General features: G+C 33.2%; 3 protein-coding genes across 4 annotated transcripts; all 3 read left to right on the top strand.

Moving 5' to 3' along the window:
- Nucleotides 1-3,932: 3,932 nt before the first annotated feature.
- Nucleotides 3,933-9,448, top strand: LOC110714605 (two-component response regulator-like APRR3). The gene is made up of 8 exons (XM_021893151.1): nt 3,933-4,507; nt 5,917-6,078; nt 6,166-6,296; nt 6,387-6,539; nt 7,007-7,124; nt 7,213-7,585; nt 8,123-8,840; nt 8,996-9,448. The coding sequence occupies exons 1-8, from the start codon at nt 4,333-4,335 to the stop codon at nt 9,101-9,103; spliced, it is 1,938 nt and encodes a 645-aa protein (XP_021748843.1). The 5' UTR covers nt 3,933-4,332; the 3' UTR covers nt 9,104-9,448.
- Nucleotides 9,449-11,733: 2,285 nt separating this feature from the next.
- On the top strand, nt 11,734-13,189 carry LOC110714537 (proline-rich receptor-like protein kinase PERK13). The gene has a single exon (XM_021893070.1). The coding sequence runs from the start codon at nt 11,932-11,934 to the stop codon at nt 12,940-12,942; it is 1,011 nt and encodes a 336-aa protein (XP_021748762.1). The 5' UTR covers nt 11,734-11,931; the 3' UTR covers nt 12,943-13,189.
- A 5,437-nt stretch (nt 13,190-18,626) lies between these two features.
- LOC110713987 (metal tolerance protein 1-like) lies at nt 18,627-23,824 on the top strand. Of its 2 annotated transcripts, none has more exons than XM_021892441.1 (3): nt 18,627-18,886; nt 19,900-19,969; nt 22,341-23,824. In XM_021892441.1, the coding sequence occupies exon 3, from the start codon at nt 22,341-22,343 to the stop codon at nt 23,586-23,588; it is 1,248 nt and encodes a 415-aa protein (XP_021748133.1). In that variant the 5' UTR covers nt 18,627-18,886; nt 19,900-19,969; the 3' UTR covers nt 23,589-23,824. The 2 variants fall into 2 exon arrangements, with proteins under 2 accessions (XP_021748133.1, XP_021748134.1); XM_021892442.1 differs by lacking the exon at nt 18,627-18,886 and adding an exon at nt 19,270-19,753.
- Nucleotides 23,825-25,604: the final 1,780 nt, after the last annotated feature.

A 25,604-nucleotide genomic window follows, 5' to 3' on the forward strand; every position in this document is an offset into this window, starting at 1 on the left:
ACTTTATATCACTAAAAATTAAATATTTAATAAATTATTCTACAAGTACTAGATCTTGTGTTTGATCCATGACATGATACGCAAACATTTTTATTTTTTTGTCACAAACGGAGTAATGAAACTAAAATATACAAAATACATTTTTCTTCAAAATATTTTAGAGTTCGATTGACTAATTGATTTGCCTTTTTTTTCCTAAATAAATATTGTGTGGGATGACATTTCAACTCCCCTTTTCCTAAATAAAAAATAAAATAAAATAAAACCAACTCCCCTTAATTCCTCATTATTTTTCCATCAACATTTAATTACGATTTTTTTTGTTGTTAAAAAATTACACCTTTACAAGTTATAATATTTTAAATTGCTCTCTCCACTTTAGAATAATTGACACACTTCCAATACCAAGTAATTAAAAAAAAATCTCCATAATAGTTAAGGATCTTAAAAATAATTAATTTAATGTATAGAGAAGTTTATTGTTGTTATTTATAACTTAAATAAATAAAAAACAAACAATCAAACGTGATAGTGAGAAAAGTTTGTGCACTATAATGAGATATTGTTTGTTTAATATGGGAACATATTTTTTTATAGGCAACTGCATTTCATTAAATTAAAATTCTCACTTTCAATCTTCTAGGAATTGCATTGTTTGTTACTATGAAGGAGTTTGCAACTTATGGAAATTTTGACTTTTGAGTTATCAAGGGGGATATTGGTAATTTAATTAGTACATATCACTTTTTATAGCTAACCAAACAAACGTCTGTTCTAAATTCCTACTATGATTTTAATTCCGCAATATTTTTTTTTTCCAACCAAACAAATCCTGAATAAGATAAATTCAATTTAATGCTGCTGCGAATAGAATTTTGTTTATATATAATCAAACGTAAAGTAACATGATAATTATTTGATAAACAGTTTAAAAGATGTGTTAGTTATTCTAAAAAGGAAATATTATGTGGAATAATGGATAGCAAGTAAAGCCACTCGGGTTGTAGAGCCTAATTTGATTTACTAAGCTCAACTGAAATGGATTGAATATTTTATGAGAGAAAGAAATTAAAATTGAAATGAAATGAACTGAACTGAACTGATTGAAGCTGAATTAAACTGGATATTTTATGAGACAAAGAAATTAAAAATGAACTAAAATAAACTGATTGGAGTTGTACTGAACTAAAATAATGTGTTGTACTATTGTTTCCTTACAAAGACATCAAGAAACTTCACGTAACATCCTTCCTGTCTAGCCTACGGAGTAGAGTACTAGATTCTACACTACTTTATCCATTATTATTACGTGGCATTACTTTAAAAAGTATGGATCTTTAGACAATTTGTTACTAGAGAAATGTTCCATGAAAACATTAATAGGGTGAGTATGTGATAAGCCTGCAAGTAAGGACATGTTTTCTTCAACTTTATTTGAATTCACTTTAGTTTAAATTCTAATTGTCTACTCTAATAAATAGTTTAATTCAGGCCCAATTCATTTTAAAGTAGTTGTTCTTTTTTTTTTCCCGATGGTTTTAAAATACTTGCTTAATTTCTTTATTTAGAAAACTTTTACAATATTTAATTTATTTCTCTCACCTAGTGGGCTCAATATAAATCATATTTTATTAATTTCATATTTTCTCTCGTCTAATTATCTCCACTAGTTTTGCTTTTTATACTCCCTCCGTGTTTTTTTTAAGTGTTACAGTTTGACCGTCATATAGTTTTAGGCAATTTAATTGAATTAAATAAAATAAGAGGTAAATGGGGTAGTTGGAGTATTAAAAAAATTGTAAAAGAAAAATAGTTGGGTTAATAGTTTATTGAAAAGTGATGAATGTAAGAGGAAAGATAAAATAAAAAAGTAGTAGTGGGTTTAGGTGGGGACCATGAGAGGAGAGAGAGATAGTATTTTAATGTAATTTTTTGCAAAAAGAAAGGAAGTGTAACGCTTAAAAAAACACGACCGGAAATGAAAAGTGTAACACTTAAAAAAAGGAGGGAGAATATTTTTTTATTCTTTCACCCACTCCACTACCTCTATATTTTACTATTTTTTCCAATTTCTTTTAAAACTTTGCACATGGAGAAATGAAGCAAGTATTTAAAAACGGAGGGAGTAGTTACGAATAACAACACAAGTGATGCTACGGAGTTAAAAAAAGGGATTAGGGCTTGTTCTCATACGTAGAAATTCAATTCAGTTCAGCTCCTAATTTCCTTCTCTTATAAAATATTTATTTCACTTCAGTTCAACTGAGTTCAATCAATGAGAACGGACCCTTAGTCATGAGATTTCTTCGGTCTTCCTCGTCCATTTCAATTTAAAACATAAAAGGGAAAAAAGATTAAAAAAAAAAAACCGCGCCTTAAGGCCAGACAAATGAGAACCACTAATAAATCAAATGATTGAAAAAATAGCCCAACACGTGTCACAATCATGACCAAAGAAGCAAGTACCTTGGTCGACGTAACCATGTGCGAGAAAAAAAATATCCTACGCTAGGCCCGAGCTACTAATCTTGCATGACACGTGCCTCAATGCTGAGCCCAACAAATATTACACCATCCTTTTTAAGATACGGCAGTATATTTATGGGTTCATAAAAATGATGGACCGAAAGATCTCACATTCACACCGGACTCAACTTCGCAGTACACTTCGCAATTAATTTGAGTGACACATCTAATCTACAACGGAGTAATATATAAAGTAAAGAATAGTTTAAAATATTTTACATGTCAAATTGTCAATATATATTTTGATTATTAAATATGTTGATATATTCAAAGTATATACTCCTTGACTCTATATGATAGTGAACTAGTGATGATTGTTGAGATTTTTGTTTTTAGTAGCAATTAGATGGCTTGAATGAGATACCAAAATCTTTTTGTTGTTTTGAAATTTAGATGATATAAATAACTTAGAGCCCGTTTTGATTTATTAAATTGAAGTGAATTAAACTGATCTAGTTGGAGCTAAACTGAACTAATTGAATCTGAACTGAACAGAAATTAAGCTCAAGAAAACAGACCCTTATCGGAGTTCAATAAGTTGAAAGATGTTCATCTAACTTTATAAAAGAGCTATTTGAGCAATTATTACAATAAGCTATTTTGATGTTGGGTAAAAGAGATAATTTAAAGTGTTGTTAAAGTATCTACTATTTAATTCATCTAGCTAGACAAATAAATTAATTAACCAACTACCAGCAAAGTAAAATCGTAATTAATAAACCCTTAAATCATTGTAGATGAGTCCTCATATAACCATTTTGAAACATATCAAATTTATTGAACTAAAGTACTCTCGTTGTTTATAATTCATCTCATGTGGTAATCCAATCAATAACCCTATCAAAGTAATCACTTATTCCTCTAATATTCATTGGTACCCTACACTTGCATTTTTAGTAATTTCATTTGTAAATCAACAAACAAAGCATAATAATAGTCTAGTAATACAAAAATTACTTGTATATTTCAATTTTAAGAATCAACTTAATCCTCACAACGAGCTCTTTAGTGAAAAAAAACTCTTTTACTTTTCCAACTGTTATATTGTCTAAATCGTTAACTTAACTTTTACCTTATATATGAATGGTAATCTCACTTTCACGTAAATTACCACACGATCTACTAATGGTGTTACGTGTAACAAGAGTGACATAGGGGTCATATAGTGCAAATCAATACATCATTGTACATCATTTATATAGTCATAAGAAGATCAAAAAACCTTCACTCAGTAATTCGTACGCTTATTAAAAAAAAAAAAAGATAAAAATAAAATGATAGCATGTGCGATAGAGAAGAAAACTAGTGATCAGGAATAAGACAACTCAGCAACAACCAACCAGAAACCAATGGCGGCCCCGCTTTTGATTTCTGTCTCATATTCTCTCTCCTCTTCTCATCAGATATTTTCTGCGGTTTTTGCGGCTCAAATTTAAAGTCTCTTCCTTTTCTCTTCTTCAAACTTCAAACTACAACTCTCTAAAACTTCTCTATTTTTTATTTTTACAAAAATTTACATCATTTAGCTCAACAAAGATCGTTTATTACCCACTAGATATTTCGAGAATTTTTTCAAAAATGGAAATTAATTATTAAAAAAAAGAAGATGAAGAAGATGATGGGTCAATGTACAGTGAAAGAAAGAAAAGTGAAAAATTAGCTGGGTTTGTAGAATGGAGAATCAAGTGTTTATGATTAGGTTTTGTGGGTATTTTGTAGAAGATAAAGGGGGTGGTTAAATTTATTTAATTTTATTTTTAATTGATTTTTGCATTTAAATTTAGTGGGGGTAAATTGGAGGAAGACATGGATGTCGTAGTAATGGAGGTCGAGGAAGAAGAAGAGGAGAGAGAAAATGGGTCTGAAGATTTGAAATGGGAGAATATAATGCCGAGAATGGTGCTCAGAGTTCTTCTTGTTGAAGCTGATGATTCTACTCGTCATATTATTGGTGCCCTCCTTCGCAAATACAATTACAAAGGTATAAATTAATTAATTGAATTGATTTTTGTAGTTTAGATTGAATTTTGTTGGGTTTATTGAATTGATTGTTTTTTCATGTGATTTTTAAAGGGATGGTAAGTTTTTTGGTGATGGGATAGTTAGAATGGTTAATTACTATGAGATATTTATAGAATTTGATGAAAATGACTTGTAGGTTGAGTTGAAGTTTAGCATTGGATGTAATTGAGTTTTGTTGTTGTGAAATTTAGCTGGTGAAGTTTCAATTCTGTGAAAAAATTGTTAATTTATTAGATTGCTGATTTGTTTAATTTTTGAATGATTATGGAGTAGTGAAAATGGGGTAATCTGTTTATGAAAATGGTGGGAGTCAAACTGAGATCTACATTTCAAAAATTCAAAACCAATTGACATTTGACAATAAGAGGAGTAGCCCCGGACATTCGGTATGGTTATCTCATCTGACCATGATAAGAGACTATTGGGTGGTCCATTATGTTGACCTCTCTTCCACAAACTGGGGGTGAGGAATGGTTAGGTTTGTGGAGTTGTGACTTGTGAGCAATATTCTGATGTTTGCAAGTTCTGAATTGTTTATGTTAGGATATTTTTTTGCTCAGTGATGCTTGAATTAGAGATGGTACCAGGATTTAAGATTGTAGACTGAACTTTAGTGACGGGATCTTAGATGCTTCTGAATCTAGTGCTTTCACAAGATTCCTATGTTATTTGTTAAACCTTTTGTTGAATGTTGGAGATTGATTTTAACTTTAAAAAGCTTTTGTATGCTAGTATCCTGGTAGTAGCAGTAGTTGTGGACTACAGTGTATTAGTAAGTAGCAATGAAATTGTTACATACTTACATAGTAGAAGTGATGGAAGCTTTATGTAGTGTAATCATGACAATTGTTACGTAGTGTTAGTACGTGAAATCTTTACGTAGTAGTAGACTAGTAGTAGGTGGTGGCGGCATGTTTACATAGTTGTTTTAGTACGTGGAATCTTTACGTAGTAGTAGTAGTAGTACGTGGCTAGATTGCATTTTGTTGATTTGGTGTGTGGTTGCACAATCGCTAGCTGCTAGATCTATATGCACACAATGTTACTTTAAAGTTAAATAAACACGTTCAAAACAATCATTTTTAAAGTGAATGTAATAAGAGCATTTTATGTGGACACCAAACTCCCTTGGAGTTAGCTGATATTGAAGCGATGCAGCTTAGTATTATATCCGTACATCTTTTATCTGTCCCCCTATCTCCACCTTCCTCGTATTTTCAAGCTTAAAAACTTGTGTTATATGCTGAGATTTTATTTTTCCCTTTTACTCTTTGCCATCATGTTTCATTCAACCTTTATACTATTTTTCTGATTGCACCAGCTGAATATTTTGAAGCTAATGGGCTCTTATTCTTTTTTATTTGGCAGTTGCTGCTATTTCAGATGGATTGAAGGCTTGGGAAATCCTCAAGCGCCGGCACAATAGCATAGACCTCATATTAACCGAACTGGATTTGCCATCAATATCTGGATATGCTCTTCTCACATTAATCATGGAACACGATGACTGCAAAAATATTCCTGTTATAAGTGTGTCTCATGAGCTCAATTAATTTTGTTCTTTTGTTGGAATTTTCCCTCACTCCAGCAAATAACCTTTTATTAATGATCATGCAGTTATGTCATCACAGGATTCAATAAGTATGGTGTTAAAATGCTTATTAAAGGGTGCAGCAGATTTTCTTGTAAAGCCTGTCAGGAAAAATGAACTGAAAAACCTGTGGCGCCATGTCTGGAAGAGGCTTGCTGTATCATCTTACCTTCCATACCTTTTTTTATTCAATTTTTTCAACTTTCTAGTGCTGTTTCTGATATTTTATTGCTCTTTCCTTTCACAGAACAATGGTGGGAATAATCCTCAAAATTTAACAATCGGACAACATAAAGCTGAGGCCCCATTTGAGAACAATCAAGCAATCAATCACTCTGGTGATAATGTCTCTTCCAGCTGGAGAAGTAGCGACTTCAGTGAAAAAGCTACTGATGCCCAAGTGAGTGTCAACACATGCTTGCTACACTGCTGATCCTTTTTGTTATTTTAGTATTGCTGAATTGGTTCTGGTATGAAGGATAAAATCCGAGCTTACCCAAATCATAACTGAAACAGTAATACCCACCTAAAGCTCATATGGCTTAAAATGATTTTTTTTCATCAAATATATTTGAAATAGATTATGGCTGGATACAATGCGAACCAATGGACTCATTCCCCAAATGCCCTGAACTGAATTCACTCAAGCCAATCCCAAAGACCCATTTGCCACCTTTACATTAGCTTCCATGCAATCATTTATGTCTGCAATATTCTATGCACATGTTGCACACCATCACTATTAAATCTGTTTTACAAAAAACCCGAGTCCGACTATTTGTGAGTGAGGCCAATCTTGTGGAAATGTCGTTTCCAGATACAATGTGCTCCACAGAAGCTAAGCATGTATTCATGATAATTTTGCAGTGTCTCTTACAGATGAAACATGGAGAAGAAACTGAAGTCAGCGGCAGAGAAGATAAACATCAGGCCAAGGATGTCAAATTGGAGGAGGGATTGTCCTTACCTACCAATGTCATAGATGGTATGTTTATTTGTGGCAAATCTTAGATCACTGATCAGGATCCTATATGGCTTGCTGACATCAGCATCTCATCATCATTTTGTTGCAGACAATACAGATAAATTAGGATCTAATGTTCAACTATCAAAAGAAGTTAATGTTTCAACTTCTCCAAGAGTTGAAGATGGATCCTGTGCTGGTATAGCAACTGATGATGGAGGCAAAGGCCCAGGAAATCACACATATAGAGCTAAAATCGCTGGCCATGATCTTCCTCAACCTTCAATTGAAGCTGTTGACTTGATTGGGAGAATAAAGGAACAAGAAGGCGCAGCAAGGGAAAAGAGTGTCAATGGAGAGTTTAACGAACACAATTCTACTCCTGCACTAGAACTTTCTTTAAAAAGACCTCTCAATTCAGAAACCAAAGAGGTACATGAGAGGCAAATACTGAATCATTCTAAAGCCTCGGCCTTCTCATGGTAAGTTACTCTTTCATGCTCCCCCCCCCCCCTTCCCCTTACAGTTCATGTTATACTGATTCAATTGTGAAAAATAGGAAACTCTCGTATCCCAAGGAGATATGGTCAATAAAATTGAGGGTTAAGGATTCTAATGGATTTTGGCAACCCCTGATGAGGAAATTGTTATGGATTTAGGGAACTAATTAAGGATGTGAGTTGACTGTCGATTTAGATTAATGCAAGTTTTGTGATATCAATATAAGCATCAGAATTGCTTACAATATAAGCATGAGTGGGGCAGTGGACACATGCTTTGTGTGTGGTTTATTATTTTGGAGGGAAAGGGCCAAGGGGAGTGGATGCTATTTTTCTCATATATTTCCAGTTGTGGAGGTTTGTGTTAATTAGTCTTTTGCTGATGTTCAGGCTTCCGTATTAATAGTAGTGTGGTTATATAACTGGTGCATGATACTGTTGTAGGCGTGTAGCATTTATGACTGTTTTTTGGCATTACTTGCTGTGAACATAATCAAGTAGAGCTATCTTTTTCTGCAGGTATAGCAGTATCAAGAAGCCTCAGACCTCTGTCCCGTCATCAGGTGATGAACTGCCAAAAATCAAAGGTACTACTGATTCTCTACTGTGGCCCAAGCCTTGCAGCAGCGATTTGGAAAACAAACCCAACATTCTTGCTCCTCAATCTGCAATTTGTGACCCAGTTTCCCCTCACCATCAAATTGGGCCTGTTCCCCTACCAGGACTTGCATTTGATAGTGGTGTTTGGGCTAGCTATGGTGCTGTATTCCAGCCAATATTTAATCCATACACACGTCCAACAGCAAGAAGTCCGAACTCGGCATTGCAAAGAGAGGAGTCACCTCTTATGACTAGTCCTTCAAAACTCTCTGACCCAGGGACTCATAGCTCTATTCAAGGGTGTGGCCAAGCTGGGGACGAGCTTAAAGCTAAGGAATCAGCTGATCAATCTGGGTACAACAGCTCACAAGTCGTGGATCCAAGTGGCAGTATCACTCAGTGTAATGATTTTGGTAATCAACAAAATCTCAGTGCACATGGAAGTGCATCTGAGATTACTGATGTTAATGCCACTGCCCCTGGCATGAAGGAATCGAGCCTTGTTGAGGAGACTGAAGGATGTAAGCCCTTAGTACATGATCAGTTCAAGTTAAAAATGGGTCTTCATTCTGCAGAAAGAGAAGCAGCTCTAGCTAAGTTCCTACAAAAACGGAAAAACCGATGCTTTGAGAAAAAGGTGAGCAAACTTCAGGTGACAAATATTTGTGGTATATGAACTTGACCTGAACTATTTGTGTGCACCTCTAGATTACCATAAGCCAAAATGTTTACATGTCTTGATCTTTAATGTCGATTTGTCGATCATCTCACCAAGTATTTGATTAAATGCAGGTGCGGTATCAAAGCAGGAAAAAACTAGCAGAGCAGCGGCCTAGGGTGAAAGGACAGTTTGTTCGCCAAGTCCCAAGTGATCAAGTGGTAGCTACTGATAAACTATAGTTTTTTTTTTCATTTTTTTTTTAACAAACTCTTGTTTCTCTTCTCTTCTCTTTTTTCATCCATTTATATCGAGTGGAAGGAAAACAAAGATCAAATGAAAGAAACCAGTTCTCTAGAAATTGTTGTTGATGCGGATACCTGTAGCTTGTAGCAATTTAGGAACATGGAAAAAGTTAGGTTGTGGTAGCTTAAAATGGTCTAATATGTAGCATTTGTTTATCTTCACGAGCTTCTGTTTCTATATATTATATACATACCTGTATTACATGCATTCTTTATCTGATCAACTATAAGAACGAAAATTGTCTTGTAAATCTGTAATATGTACATGGCCTTCACCCTTTATTTGCACGATTTTGGTGTTATATAGCCTTCATACTTATTGCTGATGTATACATTATTTGAACCTTGCTGTTACCATCTTGGGTTCGGGAATACTGTCTTACTGATTACACATCCATGAGTTCAGGGATAGCTGGACGTTTTTTTTTCGAAATGTTGAGTTATTTGGTTACGAATCCGCCTATCAATTACGATTACTGCTTAAACTTGCCCATTGTGAAGGACGAATAGCCTATTAAGTACGAGTTCTCCTTAATTATGCCATTTTGAAGGACTTGATTATACTTTGTATGCACTTATATGCCACCCTCTAACCTCACGGTCACAACAAATAACGAGCGAGGATTTGCTCTAATGATTAGAGTTCCCCTCCTATTTCCAAGAGATCTTGGGATTGATCTTGGAATCAATTCTCATTGTAGCTCTCAAAACACCAAAAAAAAAATTAATAAATACAATACAATCACAACAATTAACTGATATGGACTTTAGATCAAATGCAACCTCCCTTAAAGTCATGACTATAACTAATAATTATTTATGATTAAATAAAGAAAAGAAAATTGATATTCTGAAAAAGCAAGAGATGAGGAAATAGATACCCAAATACGAGCCGACCAACCTTCCAGCATTAACTAACTGGCCTATCTAATAACTGTAAAATGGGGAACATCGAAATATAAAAATAGAAGAAAAGAGGGATTAAAAATGATGCTTTTGTAGTTTGTACTATAAAGATAAGTAGATAGTCAATTAAGCATATATTCTCATACCATGCCAAGATTAATTGTCAACCGACTAATATTAGTGTGTTTGGGGGGATTCCCTGGTGCTTATGTACTGTTTGTTTAATTTTGCAATTGGACGGCCGCCACCAATCTGTATAACTTTCAACTTCATAATTCATTTCATCATATGCTTATTAGACTCTTAAAATTAAAATTGGAGGAATTAAATTTCAAAGTAGGATTATATGGCAGTAGATCTTGAACTCCTCTACAATCTTTCTTTGTTAATAATAATGTAGTTAGGTTATTCGTTTAATTATTTACTTGTATTATCCATTATGCAATTTATTCATTTACTTATAATATGACTAGCTATTAGATATTTAACATCTACAGAGTAATAGAGCAATCCAACCCTCCACACACACACACACACAAAAAAAAAAAAAAAAAAAAGTAAAAAAAGTAGAGCAATTGACTATTATCACTTGTACTTTGTTAGATACAAACTATTTCTTATCTCCCTTAATATTTGTCTTATTTTTTTAGTTCGCCTCTTTAAATTTGTTCCATAATACTTTTGATTGTACAGTTTTTATTTTCACAATCACTACATTAATCTCACAATCTTTTTCTATCATCGACTCCATCTAACCATTTTTTTTTAACTTCATTTTAATGGGACTAAAAATAAGAAACGGAGGAAGTAGCACCTAAGGTTACAATGATTTGGCGCATGGACACTACCTAGTGAGAATTGGAATGCAAAAATGCAGCCACGTGTTACTTTTCATGCAGATGCATCTCCATTCAATTGTCGGTGCTCATCCTTTGCTATATCCCTTTAAAAAATGAAGAAAATGACGGGGGCATTTTTATTTTTATATGAGTGTAACAGTAATATTAGTATTTTTAATTACTATCTCCGTTAGTTATTATGTGCAACCTTGGTGTATTATTTTTGAGATATAAAATATTTTAAAGTTGTACATAATAGTCAACGGAGGTAGTATATCATAATCTAATCTAATATATGAAACTAAAGTTGATGTTTCATTCTTTTTTTGGAAAAGTGTTTGTTTGGTTGATTTTAAGGTAAAACATTAGGTTTGAAGTAAATGAAAAACTAGTTGAGGATTTGAGGGTTACTTAGTCAATTGTCTCAATAATCAATAGAGAGAAGAGCAACAAGAATTACTCCCAACTTCCTCTATTCCACTTAATTTAAATCGGGATAAAACATTTTGATAATTGATATGAGAAAAATTAGAAACAAAATGACAGTATTATAATTAATTTGTGACAAAGAGAGTAAAAAATGAAGAAAAAGGATTTAAAATTTCCTTCGTTTAATAATACTCCGTAATTTATTACGAGTACAATATTTTGACTTTATATTGTACATCCCTATAAATTTTTTTTTACAATACTTTGAATCAACTAGAGTACTATGTTGGGAGTCTTGGGATAAATTATGAAACTAGAAAAATAGATAAAGTTTTGTGAAACATAAAATGTGAAAATACAAATTTCAAAATGATCTTAGTTATCGAATACAATTAGCTACTTAATAACCAAATTATTGAGCAAAGCAAACTTTAGTATTCCACCCATATAAAGCATGCATATGCCAACTTGAGTTTAACACACACATACACACTCACTATTCCCTACACTAATAATAATACGGAGTAACTTTAACTTCCTCCTTTGCTTCCACACTCCCTCCCCTTCATCCCTCCTCATCTCCTTACCTACATGTATCCGGGAGAAGAGCCACCCCGCCATCACCACCTCCCTAAGATGGACGACGAAGACGACGATGACGACTACGACGATCACCAACCACCTTACCCTAATGTAGTAACCCATCACCAACATCCACCTGCCACCCCACAACAACCTCTTCAACCACCAAAGCAATTATTCTCTCCTGGTGGCTCTCACCCTCCTTCCCAAAAACGCCCCACCCCTTCCGCCACCCCTCCGCCTCAACCTCAATCTCCAATGCCACCTCAGCAACCTTTGCAACCACCCCAACAACTTTCACAACCACCACCTCAACCACCTCTTCAACCACCTCAACAAATCTTCCTCCCCACCTCACCTCCTCCTAAATCCCGGGCCCCACCTAAGCACAACCGTAGCGACGACGATGATGATGACGACGACAACAACAAAAGTGGACGTCTACTATGTGCTGTGATCACCGCCTTATTAATACTTATTGGCATAACCGTCTTAATATTATGGCTGCTCTACCGCCCGGCGAAACCCCAGTTCACCGCCGTCTCCGCCGCCGTGTACTCCCTCAACACCACCTCCCCGCCGGCGACATTCATCACCACCTCCGTTCAGCTCACTATCCTCACTCGTAACCCTAGTAAACGTACCGCCATCCACTATGACCGCCTTACCGTGGCGGTTCACTACCGGAACCACCCCATTACACCGCCGGCTCCCCTCCCTCCGTTGCACCAGCGTAGAAGGAGCACCGTGATGATGTCTCCGGTGATCGGTGGTGGTGCCGCGGTGGCTACACCGCCCGAGGTGGTGGAGGGGTTAGCGGCCGATGAGGCGTATGGGGTGGTCGGGTTGAGTTGGGTGTTGATGGGAAGAGTGAGGTATAAAGCAGGGTGGTTTAAGAGTGGACATAGTAGGGTTTATGTAAGATGTGATGTTATGTTAGGGTTTAAGAATGGTGGTGGTAGCAATCCCAATGGTCAAGTACCTTTGCTTAGAAATCCTCCTTGTTATGTTGATATTTGATTACATTTATTTTAATTTTGCTTCTTAATTCTTGTTTTCTTGAGTGGATTAGTTTATTATTACTACACTATGTGAAGGCCATGCAAGAAGAAAAAGGGAAAAATCTATTAGAAGAGTGCAAGTTTAAGGTTTTACATAGGTTTATGTAATAAGCATTTTCTTGGCTAAAACTCAATAGTGCAACAATAATTGTAAAGAAAAATATTGATGCTTTATTATCTCCGGCAATTTATGTCAGGTGTTGAATTTGTGATATTTTTCATCTACATACTTATATATTTATCATTCCAAATTTTAAATTTCGCTTGAGTGTTAAACTGTTAATGAATATTATATAATTACCCAATCTTCCATTTTAACAAAATACTACACCTTTTCAATTTTGAATCTTTATGCTTAAGAAAAATACAATATTATATTAATTTATCTATTAATCAACATTTTTCATCATCTTTTATGAATATGTAATTTACGGTTGGGATAAAAGTTTAATATGGTTTGAAATATTGGAATAAAACGTACCCAAAGTAAAAGCAAGTAAACAAAATAAGTTGGATAGTGATAATGATGGGAGTATGGGAGTGACTGCAGATGAGGTGGTGAGTATTAATGAATAGCATCATATCATATAATCATATCACACAATTTCAGAAATAATTAAACGGTGCATATAGTAGATGTGGACAAGCCAAGTTTTCAATGAACCGAATGTCGAGCAACTAATTTTGGAGTTTATATAAAAGTGGCCTCATTTTTTATCATTCATTGACACTACTTGCGCACACGTTCAACAAGTGTACACTTACGTATGTACCTATCTTCTTAATATCACTCCTACTCAATAAGCCCAACTTCGTCCTTTTGGTTCTGCTTCTCGTCAAACTTTTCCTATCTATATGCCAAAATTGCCCAACTTCATTAAAAGATATTTTTTGGATGGAAAATATGTACTTTTCGCTAGTTAAATGAACTTCTAGTTCAATTTTTAAGTTCAAATATAAGTTTTACTTGTTACTGTAACGTTTATGCGTGTATTATATATACATACTCATGCTAAATACTAATTTTATTCTCTTATTGTTTATACATGCGTTATATATATGGTATTGTCGTATTGGTACATTTACATGTTCTCCATAGACGTTGTTGTTTAACAAATAAATCTAAATGTCTCCTTTTACAGTTAGAAAGGTTTAGTAACCCAGTTTAGATTGGTTAAACGAATCCTTTAAATTTGATAAAACTTCTGAGTGATCACTTTTTGTCAAAAAGAGCATATATATGCACCTCAAAAAAACATAAAAAAGGAAGAAAAAGAAAAAGGAACTAATCCAGAAAACTTTAGCTTGGAAATTCATTGGTAATTCGTCTTAGGCCCTAGAATAAGATGCTTATATTTCTCACTTTATTCCTAATTAAATAATAGTTATGCAAGTTTCTTTAGGTATAATGTATGAATAGTATAAGTGTAAATCAAATTAATCTATATCTATACTTAGTATTTAAAAACACAAACCACAAATCTATACTAAGCCACATGTCACCATAATCACTCATATGCCACATGTCATCTCTCTTAATCCTTTCTTTTTAAATTCCCATTTTAATATAAAATCAAAATATATAAATAATGTTTAAGTCTTTAATCTTTATGCATTCTAAAACTTACAAATTTAAGTAAGAACATTAAGCGTTTCATATTCAATATAGTAAATTAAAGTTAAACTAATTGGCGTTCATTACATTAACAATAAAATAGTTTTTTCTGCTCCTTAACTTTAATATAACTTAAACCAATGTGTCATTTCATGCCCTACAATATCTATGTATATATACCTAACTAAATTCCACAACAACACCGACACTTTTCAAGAAAAATAACCTAAGTAACAAGCCGTGCATCGAACGGGTCAAAAGGCTAGTTTGATTTAATACTGGTGCAAATTATTGACACCTTATTCCCCCGTTGAATTTAATACACAAATATTAATATTATTATGTACAATTCTTTAAATCATGTCAAAACTTTGTGTATGGACTAGTTTCTACCATTGAAATTAACCTATACTAGCTAATTCGCTACGATATTGCTAAAAGATGAGTCAATTATTCTAAAAATAATAAAGACATTAGGATATGTATTTATAATTGTTGTCATCCAAAATTAATACATAGTATATAAAAATTTCATATTTTTGCCTCGATTTCTTATACTACGTATAGAACCGTATCTTACCAACTCGTGACATAAGGAATAATAATTTGTTTAGTTACAATTTCAAGTAAATTTGTAAATATGACATAAGAAATGCTAATTTGTTAAGTCACAAAATTTCAAATGATACCTGATAGTCTGATACATAAAATCGTATCTTACCAACTTATTACGGAATAAGAAAAAATTATAAATTGATATGACTAGATCCAATTAACGGGAGTATAATTGTTTTCAAACCGATTAAAGCCTTAAAAGGTACTCCGTAGTTTAGTTTCATATATACGGACCAAGCCCTCGCAATACTTTTCCTTGCACATCTGGGCCATCTGGCCTCATTGGTCTATAAAAAGCTACATTATTGTGAGTTTTTGGCCCAACCAAGAACAAAATAAGTACACTTGAATTGCAAATGGGAGTGCAGCCAAGATAGCTACAACAAGTGAGGCCCAAAACGCGCGGCCCAAATAAAAAATGTACATTTAGTTAAAAAAATATGAACATGAAAAAAAAATGAATATTTAATAACAAAAAATGAACACGTAAAAAAATGAACATTTAATACTAAAAAGTTTGTTATATGTTATAAGGAAATGATCATTTATTAAAAATGAATCTGATTATCATATAATCATAAATTTGTTAGACCACGACCTTAAAAATGAACATTTAGTTAGAAAAATGAACACATAAAAAAAAAAAAAAAGAATATTCAGTAATAAAAATGAACACGTAAAAAATGAACATTTAGTAATAAAAAGTGAACATGTCAAAAAAAAATGAACATTTAATATATTAGAAATGAACATTTATCATACAACCATAAAATTGGGATCATATACATCAGAAACTCTCCAACTTAAAGGCAAATTCTTTGTAATATCATATACTTCTTCATCACTTCTTACTTGTTTCTTCACTAATTCAAAGTCTTTGTCTTCTACAAATACAATTAATCTGTACTCACTAAAATATAACAAATAATCAAAATTCATAACCATCACAACATATGTTCATAATAATTATTTAGAATGTTCATAATATATAATCATCAATACAAAAGTTAAAAATATAAATAATTATCACTCTATATGTCATATGTGTTCATAATCAATAGCAGATATGTTCGTAATGAATAACGAAACATATATATTCATAATAAATTGTTCAGAATTTCAACACTAAATGTTCAGATAATTTAACTTTCAACGTATTATATTTTACTTTCAACTTAATAAAAATGAACATTTGGTATTAAAAAATAAACACTTATAAAATGAACATGTAACAAAAAGTTATGAACATTTAGGATATTAAAATGAACATGATTTCCATAAAGGTTCAAATTCATTGTATATAATTATTAATGAAAAATAATGATAAAATAAATTGTTGAAATATATTCATTTTTTATGTATTTAATATTCATTTTCGATGTACTAAATGCTCATTTTGTAAAAGTTGTTCATTTTTAAATTCCTACGTGTTCATTTTTTTTACAGAAATTATATTCAAGATCGATTGTAATTATTGAAACTCTAAAAAATTGAATATACACCTTAAATCTAATCTTGATTCATCATAGAGAAATTAATTATTGATTTGTAACATGATTAGAAATCAAAAGAAAAAGAGAGAGAGAGAGGGGGGGGGGGGAGGGGGGAGAGAAAATAACTACAAATTAAGCAATACAATTGATATTCATTAACAATTAAGCAATTTAATTGATATTCATCACAAACTCATAATAATTTCAAACAATCAAACAATAAATCATCATGCATGGTCAACAAAATCATACAAAATACAATTACAAATTGATAAAATCTAACCTCCATTGTTTTCTTTGACCTTCAACTTTCTCTCTCCTCCATTTTTTTTCTTTTCTCTTTGATAAAGCCAAATGATTGAATCTGAAACTCATAGATTTAGAAAGAAAGAAGTATACCCATCAAAACACGAATTAGTAACTCAAAAATTTATATAAAGAAGAAGAAAATTTTAAAGATTGAAGGGAAATGAGGTAAAGAGGAGAGAGAAAATGTTAAATTGAGAAAACTGAAGAGAGAGAAAAATATAGAGCTAAGGAACAAGAAGAAAGAGAATTAAGATATAAGGAAGAAAAAAAAAACGTATGTTCATTTTAACGTACTATATGTTCACATTTAGTGGTGTTGCAGCTAGCTTGGCTGCACTAGAATGCAGCCAAGAATTTGCACTTGAATTGAGATTTTGAGGCCCAACCAATGAGGTTCACTAAAGATATAAGGGCAAAGTAGGAAAGTGAGCTGTGGGCTTATTGGGGTATGAATATGTTATTATAATATTATATGATCAACAATATCTTCATAATGACATCAATCTATCATCTTTCATGTGTTGTGATATATATACATGCTTATCATGTTCTTAGTGGGAATAATTTCTTTGTTTTGTGAGGTAACACTTTTCTATAACCCCATAGTGTCAATCTATTGTCAATATATGTCAAGGATTCAAAAGTGACAGAGATTTAATAGTAAAGCTAATTTGTACGAACTAATAATAATTTTTACACCGTTAATTTATCTTGTACAAATCAACATTAGTTACACTTTATTTATTTTTAATCAATCACACAAATTTGTGTTCCAACTAATTTGTACGGGCTAATTCAAAGTTAATCATCTTTGATGCTGTCCCGATGGACCTTGGTCCGTTTAATTAGAGGATTTAAGGGGAGTTTCGAGAAGTAGGATGGTTCCGAATAAAGCACATTGACTTATAAGGTGCCTCAGAAGCCTTGTTGTAGGCTGTTAGTTTCTTTTTTATTTTGCTTTCAGTTTTTTGTTTTTCCTTTCTTTGTAGTTTTAGCTTTCTTATTCTTTTGGGGCTAGCCCCTTGTGTGTACCAACAAAAAAAAAAACTTCTAATGTTACAAGATTCCTAATTACTATATCTCCTAATAAAATCTATCTACCTTAATCTTATTACCTACTATAATACTCATAGAATCCCATATGATATTATTTTCTATATTATAATAATATATCATACCCTTAAATCTCAATGAAACTCAATAACCACGCACAAATATATAGAGCCGAGTATATGATGCATTGATTTTTAGTAATTCCACAATATGAAAACTGTAAACTTCTAAATCTAACCGTAAAGTACAAATCAAATTTATTTACATTATTAGATATTCAAACCCACCCAAAATCATGGAGAAAATCATAGAAATCGGGTACAAACCTTGAATCATTAGATAAGACAACTCACCAAAACATCCCTATTTGGCCATCTCATTTTAGCACAAGCTAAATTGGTACGAATATATAAACAACAAAATAATAAAGAGTGACATGGCCACATCCTATTAGTCCAAGTGTCCAACTTAAACTTTATATCTCGACCAAAAAGTAAAAAAAAAAAAAAAACAAAATAAAAGAAGAAAATATCACAAGGCCCATTAGTAAAAGTTCGAAATAGGTTTTCTCTCATTGGCAATTTATCAAACAGTTAATGTGCATTGATATCTCTGACTCAGTGGGTCGGTGACTCGGTCACTTTGACCTAGGCTTTAAATTTTGTTTAAATTATTGCAAATTTTGTTTATTTTTTCCTCCGTATATTATTATTGCAATTACGGAATCTTGAGTTTTTTTAACCCAGAACACGAAATCTGGGTTCTTCTCTCTCAAGGCTCCACCATCAAACATCAAAGTTTAAATATTCATCTTCTCTGTAAGTTTTTAATTTTATAATTTTCCCCTGAAATTTATTTTCTGGAAAATATGTTTTTAATTAATTTTGTTTGTAGTTTACGAATTCAATTATTGTTTGTTTATAATTATTATCATTTTTAAATCGTTGAATATTCAGTTAATACCTGCTGTATTGAATAATTCCTGTACTTAGTGTTGGGCATGTTTTATTATTTGTTTTACAAGTCCTAATCGTTTCATTCTTCCCTTTATTAATTATGTTTTCAGATTTTGTCTCTTGGATTTTTGTTTAATTGGCTCATCGGATTATGTTGAGATTCTTAATTCTGGGTTTTTGCTAGTTAAGTGTTATTTTTAGGTTTGTTATTTGATTTTTCGGCATTGTTAATTTTAATTTGTTTTTAATTTTATTATTGCTCTGTTTTGATTGCTTTTCTGGGTTTTTGCTGTAGATATGTTTAAATCAATTGGTGTTGTTGTAATTAATTCTTTTGATTATTTTGGAATTTTTGAAGGATATTATTGGGTAGTAATGATATGATTAATTCATTGTTATTGTCAATTAGTTGCCTAATCATTTGAATGTGGGAATCTTCCAATTGTCTAGAATTATTAATTGGGATTCCCCTTTTATCTGTTAAGATAAGGGGTATCTATGCATTATGCCATTAAATTTGCTTTACATATCTCCAAAAGCTGTAAATATTATCATTTCTCTTATACCCTCCACCTCTTATTATTCTAAACCTTTTTCATAGATAGATTCATGATGTAGCTCTTAATTTTACCAGTCATTTGTATCAATCGATCAGATGCACTGCCATGCACACGCACACGCACATAGTAGCATTATCGGGACTGCTTAGCCCTTTTGGCTTCTCTTTAAGTAATTAGTCTGTGTCTTGAGTATTGAATTTATGTATTTCCTTTCTTTTTTGTCGTTTGTGCGTAATTCTTGTTCTTTTTATAAGTATGCTCTATAATATTTGATCTGATATTTTGATACTGCCTGTATTTTTTTTTTTTCTTCAGAATTCGTCCTTGGATTCTTTTTGCCATTGCTTGGTTTGTTTAGTAGACTCTTGAAGACAATTGTACCAAGGTATTGCTCACATTTTATATGCTACTAGTTTAAGTTTTAATGGTTTAGTTTTGAGAATTCAATGGAAGTTGTGTTCTTGTATGATTTTATCTAGCTTTAAGATTGTATAAATTGATCTTAATTTTGTTTGTAATGTTTTTGACAAAGCAACTTAGAATCTATTTGGTACTTCCAATAGTTCATTATCCTTGATTATGTTGGTTGTACTTTTATAATTGTGGTTGGTTTATATGTACTTCTTAGTGCGATTTAATCTAATTTTGTTCTCTGTAGTGGATATTAACATTATTTCGTGGTTAATTTTTGACGCTCTTGACGCACTTCTTAATTTTTGTTAAATGCTCTTTCATTTGCTCACTTTACTCACCTTATTTCAAACTCTTCAAATGATTATTTTGTTATGTCTTTTTTTTTTTTTTTAATATCATACGATTCCTTATGACGATTCATGTTAGTTGACCCTAAATCATTTTGGGACTAAGGCGCAATTTAGTGTCGAGTCTTGGTTGTAGGGGCAATGTTCTATGTGCAAGGTAGAAATATTCTTTTTTAAGAGTATGAGTTTTAAGTCAGGATGGGAATATGGGTTTCTTAAAGTAGGATTTTGAATTTGGATAAGCATTGCAGCTTTCCTTTTGGCCATTGGAATTTAAAATTTGTAGGGGTTAAATATCTTTGGGCAGTTATGTGGATAATTTTTCTCTCTTAAGTATGGTATTTACGGTTGGTCTTGGATAGAAATATTTTGGTACTGTATTATTGATATTCTTTTGGGCGAGAGAGAAGAAACTCTAAGAGGGAAATGTCCTACCTGTTAAAGCTTAAAAGTTTCAGCGGAAACAGATTATTTGCTCAGCTTAACCATGGGTGTCAGTTATTTCTTTCCGGGACCATGAACCACCTCCTTTTTTTGATGTCTCCTTTCTGAATGAGGAAGAACCATGTGCTTTCTGTGACCTCCCTTGCCATGCTTAACCCTATCATGATCTTTTAACTAGGTTAGATGAACATTTCTTTGTCTACTCGCTGGGAGTATTGTTTATTCCTTGATTATGTCTGAAATTTTGCGTCAATCATTTGAATATTTATATGGTCAATTTTAAAAAATAAATGCTTTATGCACTCGTACATTAGAGTGTGAATGTGTGATAACGTCACTGTTTGGTTAATGTATAATAACAAAATTCGTAAGAAAGAATTAGAGGAAAGTGGTTAAGTAGAGAATTATCAAGTGATGAAGTTTTGAATAATATTGCACTGATAAGTTATTTCATATAGGAAATTTTATATCTGCAAATTTTATTCATGTGGCATGTTTTTCTTGCTTGGAATGATTTTTCCTCAGTTTTTGTGGTCAGAATAAATGAACAAATCATGCTAGCACACAATCTGCTTTGTTGTATCAAATTTGTTGATTATGAAGTCTGGATTGTTCTGTTTGTTGCTAAGATGCGTTCTTAGGAATGTATTTGAATTCTATTTTTATCCTGCAGATATCATGAATATAAATACAAAATGCTGATTTAGTTTATTTGTGCTGTATTTTATGTCTCAAAGAGCTATTGAAATAAGCATATTTAGATACCATTCGAAAAAGCAGTATCAGTTCCAGGACAACTTTGAGGAAAGGCTTAAAATATATGTTTGATGAGTTTCTTTTGTGGTGTATATCTCTAAGTAGTTCATGCGACTTTCGATGCTTTGAATATGAATTTTTGTTCTTATCGACTTATTTAGTTTTTTAGATATCATGGAAATATTTTTTCTCTATGCTTTCATAAGTACGGAGTAGCTCACAACAATCATAACTGTTGTTCTTCTCAAAAGTTGATCTAGAATGAATCATCAACTCACCATATTTGTGACGCATCATTGCACTACCGAGCTGTTTGTTTCCTGGAATGCTTTCTTGCTACTGTTTTCCCTTGACAAATTTGTGCGCACCACCCTCGTTATAATGCAATTATTCGTGTGCCATTCACAGCCCATTACTGAATTCATTTGATGGCTCCTATAGGCAGAAGATACAACTAGTTTAAGTATTGTAATTTACGTGTGTTGTAATTTAAATGTGTGATTACTTCTGTCTCATCTTGGATAGTCTGAGACGATAGGGCTGAAATTCTGAATCCTTTTGTTCTTCATGCTATCTGGATTTCTCATGGCTGTTACATATGATTTTTTTCTCCATAGTTATTAAATATCAACTTCTGTGGTCTGATAATTCTTATATAGGATATGGTGGAATACTTTGGAAAGGTTGATATGAGTAGATTATAATTACTTGATTGCTATTATTATTTCAATTTTCAAATATGTCAATAAGACTGTCTTTAATTTTTATTGATTTCTGATCTTTTATTTTATGTAGATGGAACCAAATAATTGTCACGATAGCCACATTGTTGAAGTTCAAAGGGATCCTGTTCTTGAAAAGAGACGATTTGGAGGAGGAAATAAGTTATGTGGGGAAGTACATTGTGAATTTGAAAATGCTGGAACAAGCTCAGCAGATGCTGCAGAAAGATCAGCTTCCATGCGGAAGCTTCTTATTGCTGTCGTTCTTTGTGTCATATTTATGACCGTAGAAGTTATTGGTGGGATCAAAGCCAACAGTCTCTCCATTCTAACCGATGCTGCTCATTTGCTCTCAGATGTTGCAGCTTTTGCTATTTCCTTGTTCTCTTTGTGGGCTTCAGGCTGGGAAGCTACTCCTCGTCAGTCTTATGGGTTTCTGAGGATAGAAATATTGGGTGCCCTGGTGTCCATTCAACTTATATGGCTTCTTGCTGGTATTTTGGTTTATGAAGCTGTTGTCAGGATCATACATGAGACTGGTGAGGTTAATGGCTTTTTGATGTTTGTTGTTTCTGCCTTTGGTCTGGTAGTGAACATAATAATGGCTCTTGTATTGGGTCATGACCATGGTCATGGGCATGGACACGGTCATGGACACGGACATGATCATGATAATGGGCATGGGCATGGGAGCGAGCATCTGGAGCACAGTCATAGTCATACTCATAGCCACGGAGTGATAGTGACTGCAAGTCCTCGTCATCAGCATACAGAAGCAGAGCATAACCATGCTCATGAAGATAATCATGCTGAGCCGCTTCTGGAGAATTCACATGTTCACAATGAGCACAACCAGAAAGAAGGTAGTGGGAAGAAGAAGAAGAAGAGGAATATAAATGTTCAAGGTGCTTATCTGCATGTTCTTGGTGATTCTATCCAGAGTGTTGGTGTAATGATTGGAGGAGGAATCATTTGGTACAAGCCCGAATGGATGATAGTTGATCTGATATGCACTCTTGTATTTTCAATTGTTGTTCTATGGACAACTATCAAAATGTTGAGAGATATACTTGAAGTCTTGATGGAAAGCACTCCTAGGGAGATTGATGCAACTAAGCTGCAAACAGGATTGCTGGAGATGGAAGAAGTAGTGGCTGTTCACGAGCTTCATATATGGGCCATTACTGTGGGGAAGATTTTGCTGGCTTGCCATGTGAAAGTTACACCAGAAGCAGATGCAGATTTGGTGCTGGACAAAGTGGTAGAATACATAAGGAAGGAGTACAACATCAGCCACGTTACTATACAAATAGAACGTTAACTTGTTCATTGAGGATCTCAGAGTTCTTAGCTACCCTGTCAATTAATAGTTTTAATTTGGCATTTTTAATTAGCCGTTTAGCAACATGTAGCCTTTTTCTAGGGAGCAGTAAAATCTGCCAAGTCTTTTGGCTATTGTACATGCTATTGCTAGACATACAATCCTCCCTATTTCTTGGGTGGATACCTCATTGTGGAAGTTTAACAAATGAATGAGAAACTCCTTTTTTTTGCTGATGTCCACTCTGTCCTCTGTGATCTACTTTGGTAGTATAGCTTCAGTCTTTCCTTTCAATCTGGTATTCCCTCAGTATTTTTTTTTATACTGAATTGAAGCTGCAGACAGCCGTGAAGGCGGGAAAAGAGTCAACTGTATATGCTGCTTTCACTTGCATCATACCCGTAGATCCTTGGGACCTACAGCAGCTAGTCTGATGGTTATGGATTTAAATCCACTCCTCATCAGGTACCTCTCATTCAGTTACCAGTCACAGTTAATGATCTCTCTTCTTATGTTATTATTTTTGGATGGTAGTTTGATGGTGGCAGATCTGCTGGCGTTGTTCCATGTGATAAATCAAAATCCAGGAGATACCATCAATGAGCTTGAGTTTCCTCATTAAAAATCATTCTCAACCAATTTTACAGTACGTATTTGTTCTGTTTCAATTAATATTACTATTAGGATTTGGAACACGCCAATTTGTGTTGAGCTCTATGACCAGAAATAATAATAATAATAATAATAATAATAATAATAATAATAATAATAATAATAATAATGGAATCCTTTTTTTTTTTTTTTTTCCGTAAATGTTCTTAAATGAAATTAATATTCTATTTTTCACTAATTTGTGTTGTGATCTATGTTTGAATAGTGGAATCCATTTATCTTTTCATGTAACTTAGTGTGAGCATTGTATTTGTATACTTGTATTAGAACTTCTGATAACATGCACTCAATCCTGTCCTTATCTCGGCAAATTGTGATGTAATATCTTCATTTCGATAAGCCTGTGCTTATTGAAGGGCTAATTCTATTTCTTCGTACATTGGCTCATTCTTGTCGTTGTTCATTGTACAGCAAAAACATGCTGATTCTCAACCAGAAGAAAGAGGATAAGAACCCAACGGAGACACCAGAAATCACACCTTCTTGGTTAGAGGATAAGATATGTTACCCCCCCCCCCCCTCTCTCTATCTTCAAGATATACTTCGTAATTGACTTGTGTTATAATATCACGCTTTAGTTGTATTGTTACTTGCTTGTATTAATCTGTGGTAGATGGACATTTTAGTGTCATTGTCAATGAAACAAATGGGGGAAGAGGGAAAAAAACATATCTTACATATACAATGTGTTACCCTTCCCATGGTAGGTCCAAAGTTCAAACTCTTACAGATTAGCTCTAATAGAAATACTTGCCTGCTTTAGTAGGGCAGTTAATAGTAGTTCTTATTATCAGCCCTTGGCCCCCTGTCTGACTTGACAAAGATTGGCTTCGGACATGCCCCTTGACCTCTGATTAACATCCCACCACCTACCTAGTCTTTAAATTTAAGAGTATCCTCTTTTGGGCTGACCTAAATTATGGAACTAGTGAAGGAATAATTATTACTGACTACTTTATTCTGCATTTCTAGAAAATTTATGCCATTATTTTGATTGTATTTCTTACTCATTTACTAACATGAAGCTCACATAGCCACAACGTAATGTATCATAGTTATGGTTGGCTGATATTCTAGAGAATGAAGGGAACAAATGAGATTCTTTTAGTTTCCAAGATAATATTTTTAAACTTTGTTACGGTGCCTAGAATTTGGCATCTGTTTTTTTGTAACCTTTGTTCTTGAGGTCATTATCTTACTAATGCTACCAGAAATTTATCCATCTGCCGGATAACATACGCGGACACTTGCTCACCGACTTTGACTGCCAATGTGATAGGGACGAGTTTTAGGGTGTAAGAGGTAATAACTAATAAGGTTGTTTAGTTGGATGTAAGAAGTAGG

The sequence above is a fragment of the Chenopodium quinoa genome, unplaced genomic scaffold (assembly GCF_001683475.1).
Source record: "Chenopodium quinoa cultivar QQ74 unplaced genomic scaffold, ASM168347v1, whole genome shotgun sequence".
NCBI lineage: Eukaryota > Viridiplantae > Streptophyta > Magnoliopsida > Caryophyllales > Amaranthaceae > Chenopodium > Chenopodium quinoa.

What these genes read in the sequence shown, in the direction of transcription:
- LOC110714605 (XM_021893151.1), top strand. Translation starts at nt 4,333, where the DNA reads ATGGATGTCGTAGTAATGGAGGTCGAGGAAGAAGAAGAGGAGAGAGAA. An exon ending in ATGTCTGGAAGAGGCTTGCT is followed by an intron (nt 6,297 to 6,386) that starts GTATCATCTTAC and finishes TTCCTTTCACAG; the next exon opens with AACAATGGTGGGAATAATCC. An exon ending in ACCTACCAATGTCATAGATG is followed by an intron (nt 7,125 to 7,212) that starts GTATGTTTATTT and finishes ATTTTGTTGCAG; the next exon opens with ACAATACAGATAAATTAGGA.
- LOC110714537 (XM_021893070.1), top strand. Translation starts at nt 11,932, where the DNA reads ATGTATCCGGGAGAAGAGCCACCCCGCCATCACCACCTCCCTAAGATG.
- LOC110713987 (XM_021892441.1), top strand. Translation starts at nt 22,341, where the DNA reads ATGGAACCAAATAATTGTCACGATAGCCACATTGTTGAAGTTCAAAGG.